The sequence below is a fragment of the Mizuhopecten yessoensis genome, unplaced genomic scaffold (assembly GCF_002113885.1).
Source record: "Mizuhopecten yessoensis strain PY_sf001 unplaced genomic scaffold, ASM211388v2 scaffold7907, whole genome shotgun sequence".
In the NCBI taxonomy this organism is placed as follows: domain Eukaryota; kingdom Metazoa; phylum Mollusca; class Bivalvia; order Pectinida; family Pectinidae; genus Mizuhopecten; species Mizuhopecten yessoensis.
This window is the reverse complement of record NW_018407282.1, coordinates 636,738-663,967: the sequence shown is the minus strand read 5'-3', so window position 1 is coordinate 663,967 and position 27,230 is coordinate 636,738. Positions and strand designations below refer to the sequence as shown.

General features: G+C 36.7%; 1 protein-coding gene across 1 annotated transcript; it reads left to right on the top strand.

The window, feature by feature from the left end:
• The first annotated feature begins 1,317 nt into the window (after nucleotides 1-1,317).
• On the top strand, nucleotides 1,318-27,225 carry LOC110454558 (A disintegrin and metalloproteinase with thrombospondin motifs 6-like). Its single transcript, XM_021504129.1, has 23 exons — nucleotides 1,318-1,432; nucleotides 2,466-2,839; nucleotides 8,590-8,746; nucleotides 8,952-9,253; nucleotides 12,329-12,412; nucleotides 12,688-12,815; nucleotides 13,125-13,168; nucleotides 13,526-13,631; nucleotides 14,134-14,283; nucleotides 14,699-14,846; nucleotides 15,443-15,550; nucleotides 16,041-16,186; nucleotides 16,535-16,701; nucleotides 17,071-17,204; nucleotides 18,333-18,456; nucleotides 18,940-19,020; nucleotides 20,438-20,601; nucleotides 20,989-21,127; nucleotides 21,348-21,477; nucleotides 22,594-22,801; nucleotides 23,553-23,729; nucleotides 24,006-24,156; nucleotides 24,863-27,225. The coding sequence occupies exons 1-23, from the start codon at nucleotides 1,318-1,320 to the stop codon at nucleotides 24,988-24,990; spliced, it is 3,465 nt and encodes a 1,154-aa protein (XP_021359804.1). The 3' UTR covers nucleotides 24,991-27,225.
• The last annotated feature ends 5 nt before the right edge of the window (nucleotides 27,226-27,230 follow it).

The window sequence follows — 27,230 nt, the reverse complement described above, 5'->3', positions numbered from 1 at the left end:
TAAGTCCCGGTTACGCTCCATTCACGATCTCTAGCCGGGCCATACGTTATAGACCATACCCCATATAAGATTGACAAGAGGGAGGCCGATAGTATTCTCCCCATCCATTTGACTGGGAGGATCTGAGATTTACCCTAGCCAGGAAATTGACTCGGGGATACAATATACAGTGTACTTTAGCTTTGGTTCTGGCTTTCGTTGTCAAGAATTGGAAGTGATGTTTAAACTTTTGGGATTTTAACGGATATTCCAAAACCAGTTTGTATGTTTCATTTATTTTGTTGTTGTCTATATTTATGTCTATTTTGCATTTTATTTGATCACGATATGTTTGATTTTATGGCATTTACCAAAATATATAAATATATACAACATCACAGTTTGTTTTGGTAGCTCCTATAGAAAAGCGCTGCGTATATAATTTCTTTGTTATATTTGAGGTGCAGGTTTTTTTATAACATTATTCTCTTCCTCTGAATATTACACCGTACAATATTGCTAGAAAACAACAAAAAATGCAATATATATAAAAGGTGCAAAAGCACGTGCCTCGGTGTAAACCCATCCAATCTGATTAATGATTATCTCTGACAGAACGGCATCAATATCCACCACTTGGAACAGAAATAGCGGTTCGGATGCCAGCGTGAAAAAAACCCCACAAGCTGGTAGTTCGAATATCGTACATTAAATTGTTTGTGGTTTATATATTACAGAGAGCTGCCCATGCTGTGAAATCGCCAGTTAACAAGATAAATTGGAACACAAGAAACCCACTTGGATCCAAGTCAACAATTGTAACCTTCAGTGCTATTCTATGGAGATTGTGCTGTCTGTGCACGATCGTACTTCCTTATATTTCAAAGTTCATCCGGTGAAATATTTTGATGCTCATTATGTGATTATTCAGGATATTCCCAGTGTTTGTATATAAAGGTTGGAGTAAACTACCTTTAAAGTTATTTATTTACCTTCTTCTGTTGCTGATTTGCAGGAAATCACCACATAGTATATGGATGGTATTCGAACCAACGAACCTCGTTAAAACCGGATCAGTGTTTCTCGTTAAAATATAGCATTGCAAGCTACACACACAAAAGGAAAAAAAACAAAAGCACGAATTATATTTCTGGAGGAACCATAAGAAGATTAAACTGGAGCGTTGACACCGTTTTAAAATTTAGACATGCGACGTTATGGTAATGTATGGGGTGCGAGAAAACTGCTGTGGCTGCTGTTATCTTGATGACGTCACAAAACCTAGGTGATCTATGTCTTTATGGTACGCGTCCGGGGGGTTCCGGGAGATGATTTAGTATGTTCCTTTTGACGTGTCTACTTGCGAGTCTTGTTGCTGAAGCCCTAACTTCCGCCATTGATCTGGATCCTTCCGCGGTCGAGACCGTTGGAGAGACTTCCCAAGGTAAAACAGGTAAGATGTGTTTATTTATCTACCCTCCTTTAGGCCTCCTCCTCCGTACCCCTGCCGTTTCCGTATGTTCGGAGATGCTGTGAGGTTAGCGTCTGTTTGCTCAGGGCTATTTTGACCGCCACCTTCAACGTTTTTCATGCTGTGCTTTTTGACCTTGTGAAAGTCACTTTTATATAAGGAAAAAACGAATCCCATTTATAAATTCGGACTTTGGCAGTTCAGAAAAAAAGTGCTGGTATAATTTTATGGAGTGATGATTCCCGTTATTAATCCTAAAATCTTCTTTATTTTCAGAAAAACCCCATAAAAATTAGTTTCGGACTACAACGTAAACGTACAGACTGAAATATTAATAATCTGGTCTGAAAAATTAATGTCTGTGCATGAACGTATTTCCTTAATCGTTAAGTTCTTGGCTGAAACATAAATGTCTGGACTGAAACATAAATGTCTGGACTGAAAATAGATGTTTGGACTGAAACATAAATGTCTGGACTGAAAATAGATGTCTGGATTGAAACATAAATGTCTGGACTGAAAATAGATGTCTGGATTGAAACATAATTATCCAAACTGAAGCATAAATGTCCGAACTGAAACATAAATGTCTATTTTGTTAGAAAACAAAAACAAAAAACACCATGTTCAATTCATATAATTCAAAAAATGGAATTATATCAATCGGGTTGTAATGAGACCTTGTAAACATGCTGTATTTGTGTCATTGAGATCCATTTCTATTTGTTTGTCTGCGGATCATTAGTCCGTTCGTCATGGTTTTCTTTTCAGTGTGACTTTTAGTTTGTTACATGTTATTACATATAATTTATTGTTTTAATGTACAATTCCAGTTCGTTTTAATGCCTTATACTGTATCGATGATGACGCACCCTGCATACATAAACCATTACTATTTAGACCAAACTAAGTTGAAAAGCGTAATCTTTAACTTTTTGAAAATTTAACATTTAATTGAGGTTATAATCCTATTCACTAAGGACGTACTTTTCAACTTGCTTTTTGTTTCTTCTAGATCGTCTTTTAAACAAACTTGGAAAATACGAAATGGTTATACCCGTGCTGGTCGACGAGACGGGCAGGTTCCTTAGTTACAACGTCAAACACAAACGACCGAGTCGCCGGAAGCGACGTAGTGCCGACCACAGTCAGGGACCATCGGAAAAAGAACCCATCAGAAAAATATTCTATAAATTATCTGCGTTTGGAAAAGAATTTCATTTTGATCTCAAATTAAACGATAAACTTTTATCGACCGTATACAAAGCGGAAGTGTGGACGAAAGACGGACAGCGAAATGTTGTAAACCGGAAGCGGAACTGCCATTATGTTGGCTACAGCCGTGAACCTTTTACTTCTATCGCCGCCATAAGTAACTGTTTCGGACTGGTAAGTGTATGCATGTCGACTGTTTTATAAACAATTGTATGTCTTATAAGAAAATCCAAGTCTTATACCACACATTGCATATAACGTTTCAAAAATGTTAATTTAACCGGAAAGGATATGTCAATCCAGAAATACATACCGGACCAAGTGTTTGCTAACGAACGAGGCTTGACTAAGTTACTTTTAGTAGGTGGGATATGTTTTGTAAGCTGATACTATTTTAGGGTGAAGGTCATAATGACACAAATTGATAAGAAATCGCGTTGATAAGGTACTCTCCTTGAAACATATAAACCATACTGGTAGAAACTGTTTCTGTTGCTATGTTAAGTAAATTTTCCTGAATATTGCTAGAAACCTTTATACTGGGAGAAACAGTCTCTATGAATGTGAGAAACAGTTTCTATGAATGGGGGAAACAGTTTCTATGAATGTGGGAAACAGTTTCTATGAATGTGAGAAATAGTTTCTATGAATGTGAGAAACAGTTTCTATGAATGTGAGAAATAGTTTCTATGAATGTGAGAAACAATTTCTATGAATGTGAGAAACAGTTTCTATGAATGTGAGAAACTGTTTCTATACAGTCGATTCACTTCTTACAACAAGACAGATAACAGCTGTGGGAGAAACAGATTCTATGATTCTTTTAATATATACTTTACAAAACAAATTCAGTAGCAGTACTTGGAGAAAGAGTTTACAATCTTTAATAGTTTCCCGGCTGTCCTATTCAAAGAACACGGAATATTAAGAAAACATTTGCTCCCTGTTGTTGATGAATGTACGATAGTTTTTGAACGAATCCTATCTAAAACCAGGTTCATGTGCTGATATAGCTAAATCACACGAGACCTGTATCAACTGCTAGAAATCGTCAGACTGGAATTCTTTGACCGGAGCAGGACGAGCTCTTCTCGGTGCGAAAACCCGAAAAAATCTTCCACAGATGTAGATTAGGTACAAGACAGCGGTATTCATCGAGTGATTAAATCTCGTCTGTTATTGTTCGGGGTTTAAAAATAAAAAAAAGTTTAACTTTCTACAACATCGCGGTTTGGCTATAACAGGCAGAATTGGGCCAAGGTTGGTTTAGGATGTGTTGCTCGTACAATATTAGAAGCCCGTCTGCCGTTAATCATAAATTCGGGAGTATAGGAAGAAGGGAAGAGGAGGGGGAAATTCCATTTTGTTTTATCAAAGCTATCCCTACAGTTATTTATGATTGACAGAAAACATCTGCAAGGCACTAATCGGTTTGATATGGCGATTTGGGGGAAAAGCGATGGGGAGGGGAACGGATAGGATGAGGAGGAGCAGAGGAGAATGAGAGTTAAGGGAGGGGGGACGGGGACTACACACACCCTGGTGCAGATTGTAGTTGTTATTAGTACCAACGCTGGGGGAATGCTGAATGCATTGTATCTGATATACACGTACTTTAGGGGGTGGGGGTTAGAAGAGATAGAGATGAGATTTCAAGATAAAAATATTGGAATTTTATGGTATAGCGTGGTTTGTCTAGATCAAATATCTGTGATGTTGTTCATATTTCCATCAACACACAAATGGAAATAATTTTGAAAATTAGGAACGAATGGTATTTAGCGAACAGTCGCTATAGCAACATAGAGAAATATGGCTAATTGAAACTTGTATCTAGAAAGAGTTAAAACGCCCGCAGTAGAAGGTTCACGGTCTCGTACCCATTTTAACCCGCAAATAGAGGGTACACATTATCGTACCCATTTTAACCCGCAAATAGAGGGTACACATTATCGTACCCATTTTAACCCGCAAATAGAGGGTACACATTTTCGTACCCATTTTAACCCGCAAATAGAGGGTACACATCCTCGTACCCATTTTAACCCGCAAATAGAGGGTACACATTATCGTACCCATTTTAACCCGCAAATAGAGGGTACACATTATCGTACCCATTTTTACCCGCAAATAGAGGGTACACATTATCGTACCTATTCCAATTTTTTTTACATTGTAACCCGCACATGTGGGCACACGATCTCTTACCCAAGGAAACCCTCAAATGTGGGTACAAGAAAGAACCCATCAGAACCCTCAATAGAGTGTCTCGTCTCCATGGTAACCCTTAAATATAGGTACGAGAAAGTACCCATACTAACCCTAAATAGATCTCGCCCCCATAAGTATCCCTCAATAAAGTGTACACGATCTCATCCCTATATGGTAACCCTTCGATGTGCGTACAAGAAAGTAACCATTGTTATCTTCAATATAGGGTACACGATCTCGTAAACATTATAACCCTCAATAGAGGGTACACAATCTCGTACCCGTTGTAATATCCAGTGTTGGCGGTATACAGATACAATTATTTTTCCGCGGTGTGAGATATAGAGTCAATCCCATTGTTTTCGGATTAGCTTCGAAATTCAAACGTGTTACTCGATTGTAAGCTGCTCATGGGAAATGCGATTTACATTCGTGGATGCCGTGACCTTTTTGTTTCTAAATGTGGTATTTAACATAAGCCCCTACGTCCTACAAATCAATGCGCACGTGAACTGTTTATTTCACAATCTAGTTTGCATTTTATCTAATCGAATTAACCGCATAATTAGCATGACAGGTTAACGTTACGAAATATGAATGTAATTATTTAGGATGTTATCACTCAAAGTGAAGGACTTCGTCTTGTTAAGTTAAGAGCCTATCTTATACCAGAAACATTATCTTTAACAAACTTATCGCACCGTTTTTCCTAAAACCAACGGGATCCATTTTTAATTGATTTTGTATGTTATGATATCGCTTGGTACTAAATAATGGTACAATACTGAGACAAACCGAAAAAAGTTTATCAGGAGTACATGCCAACTGGAACCAGCTTACATATTGTATTTTAATGAGGTGCACTTCAAATAAAACTGTAGGTAATCGCATATGTAATGGTAAATTCTAACTGTCAGTTAAATAATAGAAATGATGACCTAATAGATATTTTGTATTCCGGAAATTAACATCCGGAATACAGGCTCGGAATTTACAATTTTTCTCTAATGGTTGATGATGTCATCTCGATACAAATATCGAGGTTTTGGTGGCGGTACGCGCCTTTGTCCACACTATACCAGGAGGTTGCTATAACTTATGTTTTGACACATCCGCCATGTGATCATGATGTGGTTTACGAGACAGTTTTGTCACACTCGTCATTAGAATTTATAGGAAATGCCTATACATATGACTATGTGATGAATTTGGGTACACCTGTCTGAACACCAGACTATAAAACAAACAAACAAACAAACGAATCTAGTATGCTATTTGTTACTATTGGGAAACAAGTACAGGTACACATACCAAGTCGTCTGATTTTGTTGTTTATAGATTTCAAATACTTACATGTACACATGCATATTTAACAAAAGCAATGGCGGGACATGTAAAATACTAGCAAAGTATCAAAATACTCTATTAATTATTAGTTTGTAGTCGGTTGTAGTTTAGCATACTTAACTAATACCTCACTAAATACATTTCTTTATTAACAAATCCAGTACAAGGAAAATATATAATTGCGTTAAAATGACTTTCAGATGAACACACGAACAATAAATAAAGGAGGTAGTGCCACTCTGATCAAAGGAGGACACTACTGCAGTATATAGATATCTAGTTACCCTTTGTTAAAAGCAAAGAGATCTCAAGATAACTTTTCTATAATAATCTTAACAACAGATAATGACATTCATCATATCTACATATTTTTTTGCTTTATTTTTTCGTCTTTAAAATTCACACGAAGAACAACCATTCGTGTAAAAATGGCATCGAAAGAATAATTTATTTATGACTTGACCGTGTTGTGAAAAATGAAGCTATTGTAAATGAACGTGAAACTAGTTTCAAATATAACTGCCCTAGTATAGATTGGAACGAGATTCCGTGCTCAGATATTATAACAGAACTAGGTCAAAATTCTTCGGGATGAAACGTACTGCAAAGTCATGGTCAGTATTAAATAGTTCCGAACGTATATTAATAGCACTGACCAGTCCAATCCCGTGTGGAACACCTCGATAGCTTATCACAATCACGCGATAACTTATCACAATCACGCGATAACTTATCACAGTCACACCAGCTCAATTACATACTTATCAGCCCTAGGAAGTTCTCATTTCGTTTCATATTTCACTAAATCATTAGTGACGTTTTACTATGTATAGGGTGGTGGGTATAGAATTACCACAACATGTACAATCTAAATACCGCTAACAATGCTCGCCCGAACACAGCGTTCCCTAGTTCACATCTGAAAGTCTATTGTTAATCAACGAAAAAGCAACGGTATTTCTTTATGATGTATGACGCTTTTATGGGGAAATTTCGTGTAAAAATGGCATACATAATCTTATAAACGTTTGTGAAAGATCAGTAAGCTGTTTCAGACTCGATAACTACACAATTTTATTAGGGTTTTAATTCTGACTGTTAAATTTTGTGACATTTAATTACGCCTGAGGAACAAGCGAGGTTGACATGAAATTTATAGCGTAAGGCGTATCGTATAGAGTCTCGTGGCATTTAGGTATTTAAAAAGTTTAAAGAAAAGTCAGATCCTTTGATGTAACGGTTTAAAAAAAACATTTTTCAAAGTGTGTTTAGCGGTCAAAGTATTTCGTAATGCATAGCTACATGTAACACTATTTATGAACACTTATAAGCATCTCTAGCACAGTGTAACACGTAACGTCCCAGACACGATTTGTATTGTGAAATCACAGCACAGCAACCTTTTCCAATCCGTGCTTGACTTCCCCATTCACATATTCGAATTTTATTTACGAGAATCATAATCACGCAATCGATAGAAATATATCAACATGTTAACTAGGAAATGATTTAATGACTACTGCAAACCATTTATATTGATGAGAATGTCAAACGCGAAACATATATAAAATGACGGATTTTGTGACGCAAACCTTGAGTTAAGTAGTTTGATATGATGTCGAAATACTCTGGAGTCGGCTTAGACAGGGGTATCGGAAAATTCAGTTTATGGTCGGATTAGACAGGATATGATTATCGGAATATTCAGTGAGTATGTCGAAATACTCTAGAGTCGGCTCAGACAGGGATATCGGAATATTCCTGAGAAGTTTGAGTCGAAATGTCGGAATAAGCCATGATGGGTCGAATTAAACATGTGTCGGAATAAGCATGGGTCGAATAAGACTGGTTACTGGAATAAGCATTTGTCGAATAAGACTGCGTATCGAAATTAGCATTTGTCGAATAAGACTGCCTATCGAAATTAGCATTTGTCGAATAAGACTGGGTATCGAAATAAACATGGGTCAAATGAGACTATATATCGAAATAAACATGGGTTTATTAAGATTGGGTATCGAATATCGAAATATTCAGTTCATTGTCGGATTAGACAGGATATCGGAATATTCAGTGAGTATGGGGATTAGATAGGATTTCGAAATAAGAAGGGGTCGGATTACAAAGGGTGTCGGTAAACTCATAGGCCTAATACCGACGATACTAGATTTGATGTGGTAGACCTTCTGGTATGTAGGAAGTTTTATAAGATGTTTATCTGGTTTATATCCAATCTATATACCCAATTAAACTCCCACCAGTACATATCAGCATAGTTCCAAACATACAAAATGTAAGGAATTTTCTAGTCTCTGCATATCATCCTAGCATCAGACGTTGAGGTTTTTTCTCTGAATGTTTACCAGCACGGCGTGTTCCAGACGAACGAGGAGGACTTCTTTGTGGAGCCGTTGTGGAACCAGACCGGAAAGACCACCACATTCGGACACCCACATGTGGTGTACAAGAGATCGGACATCCGGTTAGCACACGAACACAGTACTGACGACTGTGGTGTCACAGGTAATGTATATCGCCTTGTTTTAAATGTGCAATTTCGTTATCTACTTTTATATGTATTAAATTGATTTCTCCATACAAAAAAAAAAAGATCGTTGATTGTGCAATTTCGTTATCCACTTTTATAAGTATTAAATTGATTTCTCCATACCAAAAAAAAATATTTTTTGTTATGACATCATTTTCTCTCTTTTTTTGTCTGTTTCAGATTTTCAGCAATTTATTCATCAAATCCCTCTTAATCAAAATATACATCAAACTAACAATAAAACAAAACAATATCGATCTTCTAATCAAAGAAAACGACGAAAACCAGAACAACATCATATAGGATTTTCGCAAAGGCCTAAATATAAAATTTCACTGCGAGATGAGTACAGGAACCGGAAGCGGCGCTCTGTGATGAGCGAAGAGAAGAATGTTGAGACAATTGTGGTTGCAGACAGAATGATGGTACAGTACCACGGGAAGAAAATAATAGAATCCTACGTTCTCTCCATCATGAACGTTGTAAGTGTCTTTTTCCAGATCGTGTACATGTGAGAAACCCCCCTTTTTATTCTTAATGGTATATGTTACCTTACTCAAATCTCCATTGCAGGAGAGTTCCATATTTTTTGTAAAAAGTCCATTTAATTGGTATAAATAGGTTCGATAACGTGGTTCACTGAAAGGTACAAGTCTATTTACTTGGTAACACATATGAAAAACACACGAGAGTTTATTTTGGTTTGGGTTTATTTTGTTTAACGTCCTTTTAACTGCTAAGGCCATTTAAGGACGTGTCATATGTGTTTTGTGTATGTGTGCATGTGTGTTTATGTGCTGGAGGCAGGGTATGTTAGTATACTTGCCTCCTATGATAGCGCGGATCTGATGCCGACTTTATAGTGCTATCTCACTGAAATACCATGCCAAAGGCACTTAGCACAGCATTCCGCCCGAACACATTATACTGACAACGGGTGAACCAGTTGTTGCCATTACCCCAATATCCTGAACGTTAAGCGGGGAACACACAAGATAACACGCATTGAAAAGATTCCTGTGATTATGAGTTATTATGTAATGAAAATGAAAAATATACCTGGGTGAAATGTGCGTGGTAGCATATATCCTTATGTCAATTTTTCTGTCATTCAAGCTAAACAAAACTCGTGTACTTCTGACGTATACTCTTTTTCCCCCACGATGAAGATGGAGCTATAAGTCATATTATCAGCAGAAACATTTAGTTCTGTGAAATGGTAACAGGGAGCTTTACCATCACCTTAAAACTACCGGTGCGTTTAAACTCAAGACTGTTATACCTATCACCTTAATATTACCTATGTGTTCATACCTGAGTCTGTTACACCTAAAGCTACCTACATGTTGATACCCGAGTCTGTTACGCCTAAAGAAACCTATATGTTTATACCTTAGCCTGTTACACCTAAAGCTACCTATATGTTCCTACCCGAGTCTGTTACGCCTAAAGAAACTTATGTGTTCATACCTGAGCCTGTTACACCTAAAGCTACCTACATGTTCATACCCGAGTCTGTTACGCCTAAAGAAACCTATATGTTTATACCTAAGCCTGTTACACCTAAAGCTACCTATATGTTCATACCCGAGTCTGTTACGCCTAAAGAAACTTATGTGTTCATACCTGAGCCTGTTACACCTAAAGCTACCTATATGTTTATCCCTGAGTCTGTTACACCTAAAGCTACCTACATGCTTATACCTGAGTCTGTTACACCTAAAGCGACCTATGTGTTTATACCTGAGTCTGGTTTACCTAAAGCTACATGTGTGTTTATACCTGAGTCTGTTACACCTAAAGTTACCAATGTGTTTATACCTGAGTCTGTTACACCTAAAGTTACCAATGTGTTTATACCTGAGTCTGTTACACCTAAAGCGACCTATATGTTTATACCTGAGTCTGTTACACCTAAAGCTACCTACATGTTCATACCCGAGTCTGTTACACCTAAAGCTACCTATGTGTTCATCCCTGAGCCTGTTACACCTAAAGCTACCTATATGTTTATACCTGAGTCTGTTACACATAAAGCTAAATATGTGTTTATACCTGAGCCTGTTACACCTAAAGCTACCTATGTGGTTATACCTGAGCCTGTTACACCTAAAGCTACCTATGTGGTTATACCTGAGCCTGTTACACCTAAAGCTACCTATGTGGTTATACCTGAGCCTGTTACACCTAAAGCTACCTATATGTTTATACCTGAGACTGTTACACATAAAGCTAAATATGTGTTTATACCTGAGCCTGTTACACCTAAAGCTACCTATGTGTTCATACCTGAGTCTGTTACACCTAAAGCTACCTACATGTTCATACCCGAGTCTGTTACACCTAAAGCTACCTTCATGTTCATACCCGAGTCTGTTACACCTAAAGCTTCCTATGTGTTCATACCTGAGCCTGTTACACCTAAAGCTACCTATATGTTTATACCTGAGCCTGTTACACCTAAAGCTACCTATGTGTTCATACCTGAGCCTGTTACACCTAAAGCTACCTATATGTTTATACCTGAGTCTGTTACACCTAAAGCTACCTACATGTTTATACCTGAGTCTGTTACACCTAAAGCGACCTATGTGTTTATACCTGAGTCTGGTTTACCTAAAGCTACCTGTGTGTTTATACCTGAGTCTGTTACACCTAAAGTTACCTATATGTTTATACCTGAGCCTGTTACACCTAAAGCTACCTAGGTGTTCATACCTGAGCCTGTTGCACCTAAAGCTACCTCCATGTTTATACCTGAGCCGGTTACACCTAAAGCTACCTAGGTGTTCATACCTGAGTCTGTTTCACCTAAAGCTACCTTCATGTTCATACCCGAGTCTGTTACACCTAAAGCGACCTATGGGTTTATACCTGAGTCTGGTTTACCTAAAGCTACCAATGTGTTTATACTTGAGTCTGGTTTACCTAAAGCTACCAATGTGTTTATACCTGATCCTGTTACACCTAAAGCTTCCTATGTGTTTATACGTGAGCCTGTTACACCTAAAGCTACCTATGTGTTTATACCTGAGTCTGTTACACATAAAGCTACCTATATGTTTATACCTTAGTCTGTTTCACCTAAATCTACCTATGTGTTTATACCTGAGCCTGTTACACCTAAAGCTACCTATATGTTTATACCTTAGTCTGTTTCACCTAAATCTACCTATGTGTTTATACCTGAGTCTGTTACACCTAAAGCGACCTATGTGTTTATACCTGAGTCTGTTACACATAAAGCTACCTGTATGTTTATACCTGAGTCTGTTACACCTAAAGCTACCTATATGTTTATACCTGAGTTTGTTACACCTAAAGCTACCTATGTGTTTATACTTGAGTCTGGTTTACCTAAAGCTACCAATGTGTTTATACCTGAGTTTGTTATACCTTTAGATTAACTATGTGTTTATACTTGAGTCTGGTTTACCTAAAGCTACCAATGTGTTTATACCTGAGTTTGTTATACCTTTAGATTAACTATGTGTTTATACTTGAGTCTGTTTTACCTATCACCTTAAGATTACCTATGTGTTTATACTTGAGGTCAGGTTGCCCAGCTCTTCCATGATGCCAGTATCGGAAATGCAATTAACATCGTGGTCAGTCGACTGGTCATCCTGGAGAAGGACCAGGTAAGACATAAGTGCAACATGTGGTTCCAGATATACCTTTATAAGTGCAATATGTGGTGCCGGATATGCTACATATGGGATCGTATATACTAATTGGAGATTACACCTACTCTAGGTTCATGTTCGAATCATGTTGCCCTCCCATTCATTTTGGCGTATCATCGACACGTTTCCATTGTGTTGCTTTTGAGACCGGTGTACGAATTTCAGACGAAGACATGTTTTTACAATGATAACTTCACATCTGACCTTATTTAATAGCATTGGTCTTGTAGGAGAACCTGACCTTGAACTATCATGCTGATCGCTCATTGGACAGTTTCTGTCGATGGCAGAATATGCTCAACCTGACAGCTGACGAGATGGGGACCGCTCATCACGACAATGCTGTTCTTCTAACAGGGTAGGGCGTACTGCTTCTTGAAAATAATAATCATGTAGAGAAAAGAAATGAATAGTTCCATGTAATGCAGAGTATATACTGCTTTTTGTTTGTTGATATTGTACCCGAAAGGTGTATTCATCCAGAATAGTTTCATTTGGGGCTATGTGAGAGATCTCAATCAGAAGAGTTTGGCATCATAAAAAAGATAAATTAAAAAACAAATACAAGATTAAAAAAATAATAGTAAGCATTTAAGTATACATATATGATAAATAATTATTGAGGCGATATCTTCACTGGTTACCTGTGTGTTTCTTTTGATTACAGGTACGATATATGTACGTACCAGAACAGTCCATGTGGAACACTGGGTATGTATGCGTTAATTTCATATAATATCTGATAGACAAGGCAGAACTAAACGTATCAATTATATTGATTCTATTTCTGTGTTTAACTGATAAATATTTAGTGTTTCTTGAACCACAATGAGAAAAGGAAAGAGACCACAGTGGTTTTTTGTTTTTTTATCTTACACAAAGTTAGTTTTTCACTGTCGATAATTCTCAATTTGTATAATTAATTTTAAGTCATGAAATGTTGTGTTTGAATGTTCCTTTGATAAAAAAAAAAGGAAATCATGAAATATGTAGATTTACGTTGAGTATTGAATTTGGATGTTTTCTTAGTAATTGACAATATGATAAGTTTGTACTTACACACTGCAGGGCTGGCTCCAGTAGCTGGGATGTGTAACGAAGACAGAAGCTGCAGCATCAACGAAGACATCGGGCTGGCGTCAGCGTTTACTGTAGCACATGAAATAGGCCATAAGTATGTGTATGTCTGTGCTCTCGTTTATTTTCCGAAAATATCCCAAGAAAAACTTACATTGTAATTTTTTTGTTGTTAGTGGTGAGGACGTGTTTTCACGTCGATAAGCTTTTCTCTTCAACTATAATTTCAAAAATCAAATCGAGGTACGGGTTTTAGACAAGGTGCTCGCCCGAGTCTCCTAATACTTGTTGATATTTTGAAGAATAACATATTGAAGTATTCAGTCATCATATGTATATGATGAACGATAATTACAACATTACAAGTTAAATTCTTCATAAATGAAAACCATCAATAATCATAACAACGGTATAATAAAACCTGTTCACGAAAACGTGATATTGATGAAGATTTAGAAGTTGTTTGAGAGATCACTTTGCAAATATTATAGAAACTTTCCTGTATGAAACCGGTGGGCGTGAATAATAATGAGAAAAATTATAGATAAGGAAAAACCCGTCATACTTTGTGATCAAATGGTATACCTTTGCTCTTTTAGCTTTGGGATGCAGCATGACGGCGCTGGAAACAGATGTGGTACCGTCGGGTCAAACGAAATGGCCGGAATCATGGCGGCACAGCTGACCAAAGACACTCAGCCCTTCAACTGGTCATCATGTAGCCGGACCTATATCACAGAGTTCTTAGAGTGAGTAGTGGAAGGGCTTAACCAATTATACGTTATTGGGTTCTAAAACAGGAAGAATAGAAATACTCAATTATCTGAATTATAAATTAGTTCATTAACGTCCGGGAAACAAAATGTCAAATTGTCGGGAAACTTGATTAGCGTCGTTCTGTTGCTATTAAGGTAGTTCTTCAAGTAAAGTTATGGTAGGTCTGCAGGTAAACATAGATTATGTCTGTAAGTAAAATTAGGGCAATTGAAAGTTTGAACTAGGAAAGATACGAACGTAAAACAAGGGAAAGTCTCTAAACTAGGGTAAGGATGGTGCAACGTAATCAAAACAGGATGCTTTCCTTTTGCTTTGCCCCCAAACAGTTCAATGAAAACAAAAAATGTACCTATCTGTAACAAAAGTCTACCTGTTTGTTTCCTGCAGTTCTGACAAAGGACTTTGCCTGATCAACACACCTTCGGAACAGCTCCTCGTGCAGCCCCAGTTCCGACGCTTCCCGCCTCAGCAGATTAACTCGGACGAGCAGTGTGTACTACAGTTCGGGGAAGCCTCCAGCATGTGTAAACCAGGGGTAAATATTGTTTTATCGTACAGGTGATTGTCAACGAGGATAGTCTGTTGTTGTTGTTGTTGTTATTGTTAGTGATGGTGGTGGGTGTTTTTTTCCCTTTTTTTCCATGTCTATTTCTACCACATTCCAAAACACATAATCTAAATTATCTGTTTTTATTTCGATTTTCATACGGAATAAAACATTTGTTTCGCTTACTTCCAAAACTATCCAATTTTAAGACATCTCGCGTTGTGTAAACAGTTTTTATATTGGTTAAAAGGGGGACGAATACTAATAACATAATCTAAGTATGATAATATGATAAATAACTTACTGTAGATGACTAACGTTTTTCGAATATTCGCAAGAACGTTTATTCCAATTGTAATAAATGTGTTTAAATATCTGAACGTTTTACTATCGGAATTCGCGATAAATTGTTATACGCCAATTTACGCCGCGTAAATAAATTCATGTACACTAAACATAAAAAAATAACCGTAGGTATAGCCAAATCAACACATTTAAAAGACTATTTACTTAGTGTGGGGACGTCTTCCACAAGATACCATATCACTATGTCTCTTGATATTGATCTGTTTCCGGAACCACAGGAGGTGTGCCAAGAACTGTGGTGTATAAACAAGCACGGCCAGTGTACGACAAACAGTATCCCCGCGGCTGAGGGAACGGTCTGTCCACTGGACACTGGTCAGCAAGGGGTAGGTAACTCTTATTATTATACCTTATCTAAATAACATCTTGTCTGATTGGATTATAAATGTTAATCACATTTCGGTGAAATAAAGTATCGTATTCTCTAAACGCATTCGAGTTTTCCGTCCACATTTTCCTTACGCGGAACCTCTATAAAGAAATGAACAAGATGCACCACACCCGAGTTCCGAGTTCCGAGTGACTGAAGCGGGACGACAACAGTGGCGTGGAAGTGTGATCATCATCCTCTTGTGGTTTCCCTCTATTTTGGTTCAGAACATATTTATTGCCCTCGTGAAATACGATAAACATCGAGAAAACAAAGAATCGGGTTTCCCAAGAACAAGGGCAAAAATATAAAATAACTTTTATATTAAAAACTGTTATTTATTTTATTCTAGTAGCTTCAACATTAAGAAGCGTAATACAAAAGTCTAATTCTAGTTTTAAGGCTGATACCATCATGGTGATAACATGTGATTAATTTTATTACAGTGGTGTTACCGAGGGCTTTGTCGGGAGCCCCACTACCGCCCGGAGCCACAGGACGGAGACTGGGGTATGTGGTCCGAATGGGACGTCTGTACGCGCACGTGCGGTGTCGGCGTGGAGTCCAGCTTCCGAAGATGTGATGCCCCTGAGTAAGTGTTATCTACATGGCGACGTTATTATCCAAAACAAGTTATATTGCTCTTACTTTCGCTTTCCATGTAACCAGTACAAATGCATGTAGTAAGTGATGAGAAATAATGCAATTTGTCTTACCAACGATAATTCGCGCTCTTTTTTTACAGCGAAGTACTGACAAAAATAATGAGATTGTTTGACATCCGCAACAGCCCAATTTGCTTGACATCATTAAAATTCATGACGATGAATGGTTGCTACGGTGGGTGGATAAAGAAAGAATAATATTTATTTTTATTTTATTGTAATTTAACATAAAAACTAGAAAAACAAACTCAAACAATTGTCCCGTTGGCTTGTAGACCCCGGCATGGCGGGAAGTATTGTGTAGGAGAGCGGAAGCGCTATAGGTCGTGTAACATCCAGTCGTGTCCGGACAATGTTAAAGATTTCCGGGAACTGCAATGCGCGGATTACGACACAAAACCATTCAGGGGAAGGTACTACAACTGGAAACCGTTCTCAGGAGGTAAGTGCAAGTAACAATATCTCACTTTACAATGTATTATCAGAGATAGCCTTTTGGGCAAGAAGGCTGAAAATCAGATTTATTAATAAGTTTTATGTGGGGGAAAATTTACATTTAAATGTACACTTAAATTCTGAAAAAAAGCTGATCATCTCTTACTGCTTTTATGAACTAGAGTTACCTCCCTTTAAACATGTTATCAATGTATTCATGTACTATTTGTCCAATTCCATTTGGTCATGGAAGTTTTTTTGAATGAAGATATATGTCTTGTAAGGATGCATATACATGTATCCTTAAATGCTTGTAACGATTGTTTATTTCAACTTAAAGACTTAATTATCAAACTTAACATTCTGTCCGTTTCAGCCCACAATAGACCATGTGCATTGAATTGTATAGCGGAGGGATACAATTTTTACACAGAACGTGCGCGGAAGGTTATAGATGGCACCAAGTGTTATCCAGACAAGATGGACCTCTGTATAAATGGCCGATGTTTGGTAAGGACATGTTCAACCTAATGTAATGTAGTTATTTATTGAAAAGATATGGAATCAAAACCACACCTTGTCGAATCATTTTGATAATTACTTCCAAATGTTCATTAAAAATGTACGCAATTTTGACCGTCATTTCACTACATAGATCCTACATCAGATAAAGAAAAATTTCATTGCAAAATTTGACATAAGCTTGTATCGAAAATTATGGAAATATATTGTGACAAGGGCAGTAACTCTTCCAATTGTAAGACGAATTATTTCCCTTGACTTCATATTCACTTGCAGTATCAGTACACTTGAAATGAGAATGCTTTTAGGAAAATGTGTATTTATGTGCTACCTTACCGGAACATGCTTTTCGTCTCAAAGGAGTTCAAACTCAGAAACCTTTAAATGATAATTAAGGCTCAATTGATCAAAGACCATTTAAAATGTAAAAATAAGATCCTCTGAACTCTTCCATTTGGCCAAACAGCTACTAATATAAGTTAGAATTTGTTTTTCTCATAATTGTTGCTAACTGAATAAAGATTATATAGTTAAAATGTAAAATTTTATGAATGGTAAGATGATGTTTACGATGACAAAATTCGAAGGGAGATAATTATTAATTTAATAACTCAAAAACAACTAGAATTCAACAGTTCTAGCACTGCCCAACCATGTACTCATTTACAGCTGAGTAGACTGGAATAAGCGGAGTAAAGTATCTTGCTCAAAGATACAACAAAGGGCCGTGCCGTGACTAGAACCAGCAACCCTTCGGTCACGAGCCCGGTGTCCTACCACTAGACTACTGTCTATATAATACCTGACCATTTAAAGACATGATTTAAGTGAATATATTCATCAAACTACGAATTAGATCACTAACAGAAATGTTTGCATTAATAGTACGATTATTTTTACCAACTTTATTTGTTTAATCGATAATTTCTTTAATGTTCAAAATATTTTTGAAAGGAAATTGCCATGGTTCTCCGTATATATTCCACTCATCTGAAATATCTTTTGGTTAGGTCCATGTTTATAAAATTCTGTTGCTGATAATATGTTATGCATAAAACAAACACTGACAAATTTAGAAAACTCGAAAGGAAACTTTCATGAGCATTCCTGTTACAGCCGGTGGGATGCGATGGTATTCTGGAGTCCAATGCTACAGAAGACAACTGCCGGAAGTGTAATGGCGATGGCTCAACCTGTCAGACGATCTCCGGCCAGTTCGACAAACAGCTCCAAAAGGGTTGTAAGTGTCATTTAATTAGCAACACATCCCTTAAAACATTTTACCGAACAACCTTTTGTTTTTTCGTTTCCAATCCCATTAACAAGAAAGACCAATTTTATTTTAAATGGATAAGTTTGAATATCAGAACATACTTTTGGGAAGGTAATTTTTTAACCTCTAAGCTTGCTTTCCTCTTAAATCGTATGCACATTTATGTTATACATTTGTCACATTGGTAAAATACTAACCGATTCCTACCGACTCGACAAGACAGGATTTTCATTTGCTCATTCAGATAATCGTTAGAGAAGTAAGCAAGAGTTCCCGGGTTCGTTCCCTGGCGGAGGCAATGGCAAATAATAACGGGTTTTCTGGATTAAGTAGTGGTATTATTAATCATTATATGGTTTAGGGTTTACACAAGAACCTTTTGTCGAGATTCCACCTATTTGATTTCTGTTAGAGAAACTTTTATTACTTAAAATTAACTTGAACTTGCAGCCTACCATGAGATGGTTAGGATTCCTAGAGGAGCGGTACATATAACGGTGAGGGAGACAACGGAATCTATCAACTACTTAGGTAAGGTTACCCCCGTCCGGTATAATTGCAGGAAGTGGCTGTTGTTAAACCCCTGTATACTCGTTGGTACTTCCATACCGTGCTGATTATATTTGTTTCTTTGTTGACGCTGTAGTACATGTGATATATTTCAGTTACGGGAGCCTTTAAAAAAGCATATTTCCTTCTGAAGTCATTTTTATACTCGAGAAAAACAATGATTTAATATCTTTCCTTTTCTACGACTTTTTTTTATCAATAAAGTGTTTCATAGTATATCCATTTTTCTACATCAATACTAAAGGGTTACGCTCACTAACGAACTCTGCAACCCTGGAAGATGTCATAGCAAAATTGAAAAACAAATCAGCTAGCTATTTGATTGGTCTGAGGCAATCATCTGATATACATTGAAGAACACAACTAGTCTTCTTGTCTTATCCAAACGGTTGCGCACCATAAAACCTTCATTATGTCATGACATGTTCCAGGGATGTGGGGAGCGTTAGTGAGCGTAACCGCTGGAGTGTTGAGAATGCATTTGCTATCGTGTGACCCTTGTAAATAGATTACGAATTATTGCAATATTCATGTATTATTGTATTTTACACCTGATTGAACACAGTGAGAACACAAACAAAGGACTTAACGTTATCTAGTCATATATACTGTATACCGGGATTTTTTCGCCCAGTCATATTTTTCGCCCTTCGGAAAAAAACATTTTCGCCCAATGTTAAATGCCCTTCACATTTAATTACTATGTATATTGTGTTGTTTACAAATGTCCGCTGCAATGATGAATATGCCCTCATCACGTAAACTAAATTTCCCTGTATGTAGTACATATTACAGTAACAAAACACGAAAACGCTTCTGGAATTAATGCAAATCATTCAGCATGGTTCCGATCAGAGGACTGAGGAGGGAAAGTTGCTTCAAGAATCTAAGATTTTTAAATAACAAAATATTACGGCAGAGCTATCTGTTATTGGTTCAAATTTATTCTATTTGGTGCCTTCATTGTGCTATGACGTCAATAACTAATTAAATGATGAAAGCAGACTTAAAACAGTTGAATGGGTAAAACATTTAAAACAGCATCGACACCCGCAAGTAACACTGAACACAGAGACATCAAAACAAAGGAACACAACGAAGTCTTCAGAAAGGGGAGGCCTCCAATTACATGTGGTACCTGCCATAATTGTTTTCTGTAAAAACCAGAAAAAAAACATTTCGGTTACCCACGGTCCATGGATCTGTAAAATGAGACATTATTGTTTCTGCAGGTCTAAGTAAACATGTACAGAGACAACTTTAATCTCGAGAAAATTTACATGAGCATTTAGTTTAATGATTTTTTCTTCTTCCACTTCGTTAATTTAAGATGAATGCGTTAAATACAAATTATAACTATTGCTACTTTCATTTGTAGCTTTAATGGGCGAGAGTGGAGATTATTACATCAACGGGGAATGGACTATAGATTGGCCCCGGAAATTCTCCCTGGCCGGAACAGTCTTTCATTATGAACGAGAAGATAACGAACCGGAGGTCCTCAGAGCGATTGGACCAACAAATGAAAATCTTGTTATCATGGTAATTATCTTTTTACGTGAAATTTGTAAACCTTCACAGACAACTCACTATTTAGACATTAAAAGTTTGAACACTTGGGAATTTTTTCTTTCCTTTTCTCTCTGTTTCCGGTGGTGTCAGTCAAGGCACCTGTCCCCATGTGACTATTCCGTCTTTCCGTATTGCAGAGTTATCTTCTCCTGGGAGCAGGTATTGATTGTTACGTCACTTGCTTGTGAGAATGACGTCATCAATTTTTGAGAAAACGACGTAATTTTCTCACACAGACCAATGACGTAACAATCAATACCTGCTCCCAAGAGAAGATAACTCTGCAAAACGCAAAGACGGAATAACCGCTGCAAGGACCTTTAACCCTGATCACAGAACATACACTGTCCATTTCAGATTTTGCTACAAGAGGAAAACCTTGGCGTGGACTACCAGTATAATGTGGCTAAGAATGCAACACTCTACAATCACGACGCCACACTCTACACCTGGCAGCACTCGATCTGGTCCGAATGCTCACATTCCTGTGGTAGAGGTAAACCAACTAATTTGTCTATTTCGCTCTGGCTCTGAAGGAATGAACTATTTGAAACGTCTTTTCTAATTATTCGTTTATTGTAAAAATAGCCATTTGTTTTAAGGAATTTCGCGAGCGCAATTTCAATATGTTCATATTCTAATAAGAATTACAACATCTTGAAATAGCGTAATCTTAATGAAATAATACGGAAGATTTTTGTCTTTTTTTATGATAGGTACGCGTGTGTCCAGCGCGGTGTGTGTTAAGAAATCTGACCGCCAAATGGTCGACAATGACCTCTGCACTCCCCAGCCAAAGCCGAGTGACCACAGTCGAACGTGCAACGACAACCCATGTCCAGCAAGGTAAACTACGAAATTGATGTAATGGCTGTGATGCAGGTATAGACGAAATTACTGACACTTATCTTTTCCGTTAGGATGGCATCAAAGATTATTAATTACGATATCGAGAGTAGTGGAGAGACTTATAAGAAAGATAGATGAAGATAGCTATACTCTTAAATAGAACTTAACTTGTTTAAACACTCGATTAATGACGATAGACGTTGAAATGTACGGTGAAAGTGAGAAATTGATGTCGAAACTTTTAAGACAAGTACTTAGACATGTGCCTAACGTTAGACGAGATAGTGTTAGGGATTGATGATACCTGAGAATAACGTATCAAACAACTTCCTACTTTACGGAAATCTCCCAGTCGACTTTTACTATCATAGTGTCCAGCTATAGTACACAAAACATAATCGAATATTAAACATTTCTGCTCTAACATCATCGGACCGGCAGAGAAAAATATCTACTGTAAAAGCGAGAATTGTCGCGAGTGGAAATATTCGCGTGTGACACTTTAAACCTATCGCGTTGTTGACATTTTCGCAAAAACAAGAACATATTCACACCACGAAAATTCTACTGATGTATACAACGAGTTGAGCGTTGAGTAATGCATTTATTGGCTGGAAAAACGTCATTTCGTTAGAATTGAATAGAATCAACATCATGTATAAGTACAATGGAACATTTGCAGAAATACCTTCATCAGTGATATATATTGACAGTTTGTATATAAACCATCTCATGTTTACTACTGTTTGACAATTACCTTATATTAAAATGCTCACAACCTACTCGGCCAGTTCTCCCGTTCTGAGTCAGCTACGTCCACTGTTGGTTTCGAATTAATGGTACATACATGTATAATGCACCACCAGTCGAATGCACCACAAGCAAGAATGCTCACAGCTTGCATGTCTTCATATCTAACTAATGTATGAATTAATGCGCTAAAACGGTTTCTGCTGACCTTTTACACTTCAGGAAAGAACACAATATATACATGTCGAACAAATGGTAAAGAAAAAAATGTATTAAGTTATCATCAAGAGTTTATTAAACAAGAATCTACAATGAAAGATTTTCAGCATCTTCAGCATCCATTGTCTTTACCCCTGGTTTCAGCTGGTCAGTGGGACGGTGGTCCCAATGCAGTGCTACTTGTGGTGACAACCGGTCGAAGAAGCGGAGCGTCACATGCGTCCAAACCATCAACCAGGAGGAGCAGGTGATCCTCCCGGATCAGGAGTGTCCCTCCCGGAAACCTAACACCGTGCGTCAGTGCCGCACTATTACTTGTCCTGCTGTGTGGTTCCCCGATCATTGGAGAGAGGTATTCCTACGCATAAGCTGCCATCCATGGTCCTTAGGATAGAGTCTGATTAATCTATAGTTAAACCTTCTCATGAGGTCAACAATTAGTGTAAAGTGTCCTATTTTTAAGTCAATCATTGCAGTGATTTCATTGTGAAACTAACCTTTTATCTGATATCACCTTTATAAAGAGTTTTCTTTTGTTTTGAATGGTTTGACAATAGTTATATCATACAAGGAAAATGTCGGCAGTTCTGACTCTTTTAAAAAAATAAAGTGATCCCTTTAATATGATCTGATCGGACTAGCGATTGGCCAGTTCAATTAAATAGCTAACCACTGTCTTTAGTTTTATCATGACATATTCCTCGGTTCGTGTTCATGAAACCGTTCTCATGCTCAAACCCAAATGTTGTGCTGAAGCCCAGTTTCTAAGTAATGAAAAATAACACTAGCCGAATACCGTTTTCAAATATCTACACTTGCCTTTTTGACCGTGTCACATGTTTTTACGCGTTAAAAGAAAGATGATCTGAACATAGAATTCATGCCTGAGCATGTGAACGGTTTCCTGGATACGGGCCCAGGGGTACAGTGAAAGGAAGAGAACGTTACCCCTGGAATGTCGAGGATGGATCTATGCGAGACAAAGTCGCATTTGTGGGTGTGTTGTGCACGATTGGTTGTTTTATACCTCGATGCATATTATTAAAAATGTGTTATTCTTGTCATTCGTCAAAGTTGATTGCTATCTTTACAAAACATTGCAGTGCTCAGCTGAATGTGGAATGGGGGAGACCACTCGTAACGTGTTCTGTATGACCAGTGACCGACAGAACTACCTACACGAGGCCCAGTGTAGCCAGGAGAAGAAGCCTCTCACTTGGGAAACCTGCATACAGCGGCCATGCCCTCCGCCCAGGTGGGACACAGATCCTTGGAGTCCGGTAAGCAAGGACTTTTCATTTGTTTTCAGTTTATTTAAAACCAAAACATTTTGTTGAAGAAAAGTATTCCTCTAACAACTTTCTAGATATCAGTCAACGTAGATGTCATTGAGGAACACATTTTATCGTTGAATTTTTGATTGTCAGGACGCAATCGAGGCATCGGATCGGTTTTATATCATAAAACTATCAAATGGACTTTACCAGCGCTTTGTTATGTTCGGTGATATGCAACATCTGGGGTTTTGTTCTTACGTATTCCCGTTTTCGTTTCAGTGCTCTGCCCGATGTGGAACAGGTCGTCAGACCCGTAATGTGGTGTGTCGTACGTACCGAGGAGAGAGGAGCAGCACCTGTCTACCCAGAGACAAACCTCAAACAATACAACAGTGTCATAACAACTGTGACTCCCAACCCTCCGTCGAAGGTGAGTGTCACACGTAACCTTCCAACCTCATATATAACGTCTTACAAAACTACTAATGGCTAAATGACATGTCCAATTTGTTTGCACTTTATACTAGAATCAGGTTTTATCAAATCTATGTGAAGGCTATTTTTAAGATAAAGATTTTCTAAATACCAGCAAGTATTTTTGTGTATATTATACGAGGAGAATAATTTCAATCGAAAGCATGCTTTGTTATATTTGTTTTTCAAACTGATTTAAACTTTACCTTGTTTTACGATTTAGCCGATGAAAACATTAGTCGAGGTATTATCTGAATGTCAGCTTTATAAAAAACGCTTATCATTTCGGCTGTCATACAAATGTATACATACGAATGATCTTTATACACTAATAGCTAAAGCTAATTAAAATCATAGTTTACGATCGTGCTTTTCTGACCCGTTATGAGTATATATACTTTTACTACTGTACGTCAAAGCCTTGCTTTCTTATTTGTCTACCAAACTTACCCTGTGAGGATTCCATTATAAGCCAAATACGTAGCATATCAAAACCTTATTTGCTGTTTTAAGTATGTCTTGGCTTTAATTATGTATTCTAAATAAAATCTTAACAATCATAAGAATAGATGTATCATTTGTTCATACTTTATCTGTTTAAGACGTTTATCAAAATTCTGAATGAATAATTGTAAATTATGATGTGTGTTCCTTGTTTCTAGACTGTGTGGATCAAGACAAGGCGCAGTTCTGTCCACTTGTAGAGAGGTTCCGAGTGTGCGACCGGGAGTATTTCTACCGGATGTGCTGTAGGACATGTGTCGATTCAGGGCAAAGGACGTTCGGATGAACGCTATATATTTAGACAGATGTTAATAATATATAATTAATGCTTATAATTAATGACAGATGACGTACAGATAGCCACCGCAGACAATTATATATAAATGACTCTCCTAGTAGATGACTTTGGATGGATACAATGTTAAATGACGTTCGGATCGACTCTGCAGATGCCGTATGGATAGGCACTATTAAATTAAGAATAGTTTTACAAAAGCATATGATAAATAGATAGATTTGTTATGCAGAAGGCGAAGGATAAACACAGCATAGCATACTAGGAAGATCACATAAAGAACTTACTTAAATGCTTGAAAAAATATTTGCGATAGGATAGTGACCATTCAGAGATTGATGGACTGTTTAAAATCAAACGTTGCTGATAAATTATTCACATATTCCGCGTAGACTGGGGGATCTGACTGCTTCTGTTATCGCATACTGTCTGTCATACAAAACCTTCAATCTGTTAATACAGACACCAACCATGTACATTAACTATATGTCTTGGAGCAATCTTGAAAATGGTGACATTGTATCATGCATACGTAAAAATCTCAAAAAAAAAGAAACAAAAAATAAAATTCATAGTAAAATTCAATGTATTAATTAGAGACTTCGTACTTAGAATGATATATAGTTATTTTACGTTCAAGTGAATGTCTATATTACTTTATTTGGTCCATAAGAAAAGGATTGGTTTTCCTTTTGCGAATCGAAATATACTGAGGAAAGTAGTGCGTCGGTGTAATCATGCTTCGATACATTTCAAAGGTGATTTCATATTATCTTCGTTCGAAAACCGTATATTTCAATATTTATATATATTTACATTACAATTTGGCAAAATATAATAAATGTTGTGATTAAATTTTACGATTTATTTCATCATATACATCTACCAAAATTGTGATACTGTAAGTAAAATAGTTTATTAATTTACGGTAACTAAACATAACATGTAGTAAGGGAATAAAAGCTAGAATCTGCTCCTTTATATAACCCAGCCTCACCTTGCCATGTAACCCTCAGACAAGATATTTGCACTTGTATACATGTTTATTTACAGTTGAGAATTACATGATGTGAATGTTTCTGTCTATATATCGTGTGTATATTAACGAAGTTATCTGTTGTATACTAGTGATTTTATAAATTATAAATGTTATGTGTACATATTTAAAACAAGTAACTTTTTTTTAATATAATTCCATGTTCTAAAAATCTGATAAATGTAATTTTATCCCTGACAGCTTCGTCTAAACTACAAAACAACTGTGTTCCAATGAATATTTTTTTTTTTTAAATTTGTGAGTGTCTACGTAAACAAATTCAATTTAATATCGTCAACTATGTCTTGGATACAAAATACAGCGAAATATATCAAAATGAATCCTAGGCACAAATAACGCGAAATATATAAACATGTTTCTATGACGCATAGATATGCGAAATATATCAATAAGTGTCGAAGGATCAAAATGTTTGAACATAATAATGTCCAAGGCACAAAGATCCCAGAAAGATATAAACATGTTTCTTAGAAACTGAATTACATTAAAATTTGTATCGTTTTTCACATTATGTTATCGATTTTACGTTGATTTACTTTGAAATAATCACAGATGATTTGGTCTTGATAAGTAACATAAAAATACTAGAAATGATGATGATACAAGCAAACTCTTCGCTAGCTCGGCAATCTTTCAAGTCGATGTCATCCCTTTGTGATATGTTGTTTATATTTTGACTGACTGGCTTATATCAATGTTTAGTTTTATACCGACTTTGGGATACGGAAATTGTCAACATTATAAATTATATTTCATTGCTATCTAACTAAGATATTAATTGTTATATTTACAAATATAAAAAGATTACAATTCTTCAGGAAGCTGTTAAGTTTGAATGAAATACATGTGCAATTAAAATTTAACTTCTTTTTTTGCTTTAAATATTCAGTTTTTGCAATTTCATGGTGAACATTTTCCATTTACTATCTTACGTAAAATATTGCTTTTTCTCAAATCTTGATACATATAACTTTACTCTTTAATATATGTGTATCCTGAAAAAGCACCTGATGTTCATCCTTTTACAAATGATATTAATGTGAAAACGTTTGGTCATGAATAGATCCTGATTAAGATGTATTTAATATGTATATATGTGTGTGTAAGACTTAGTAGCTATCAGACATTCTGTTGCTCATGTATATAGATTACAATAAAATAGTATTCAAAACGT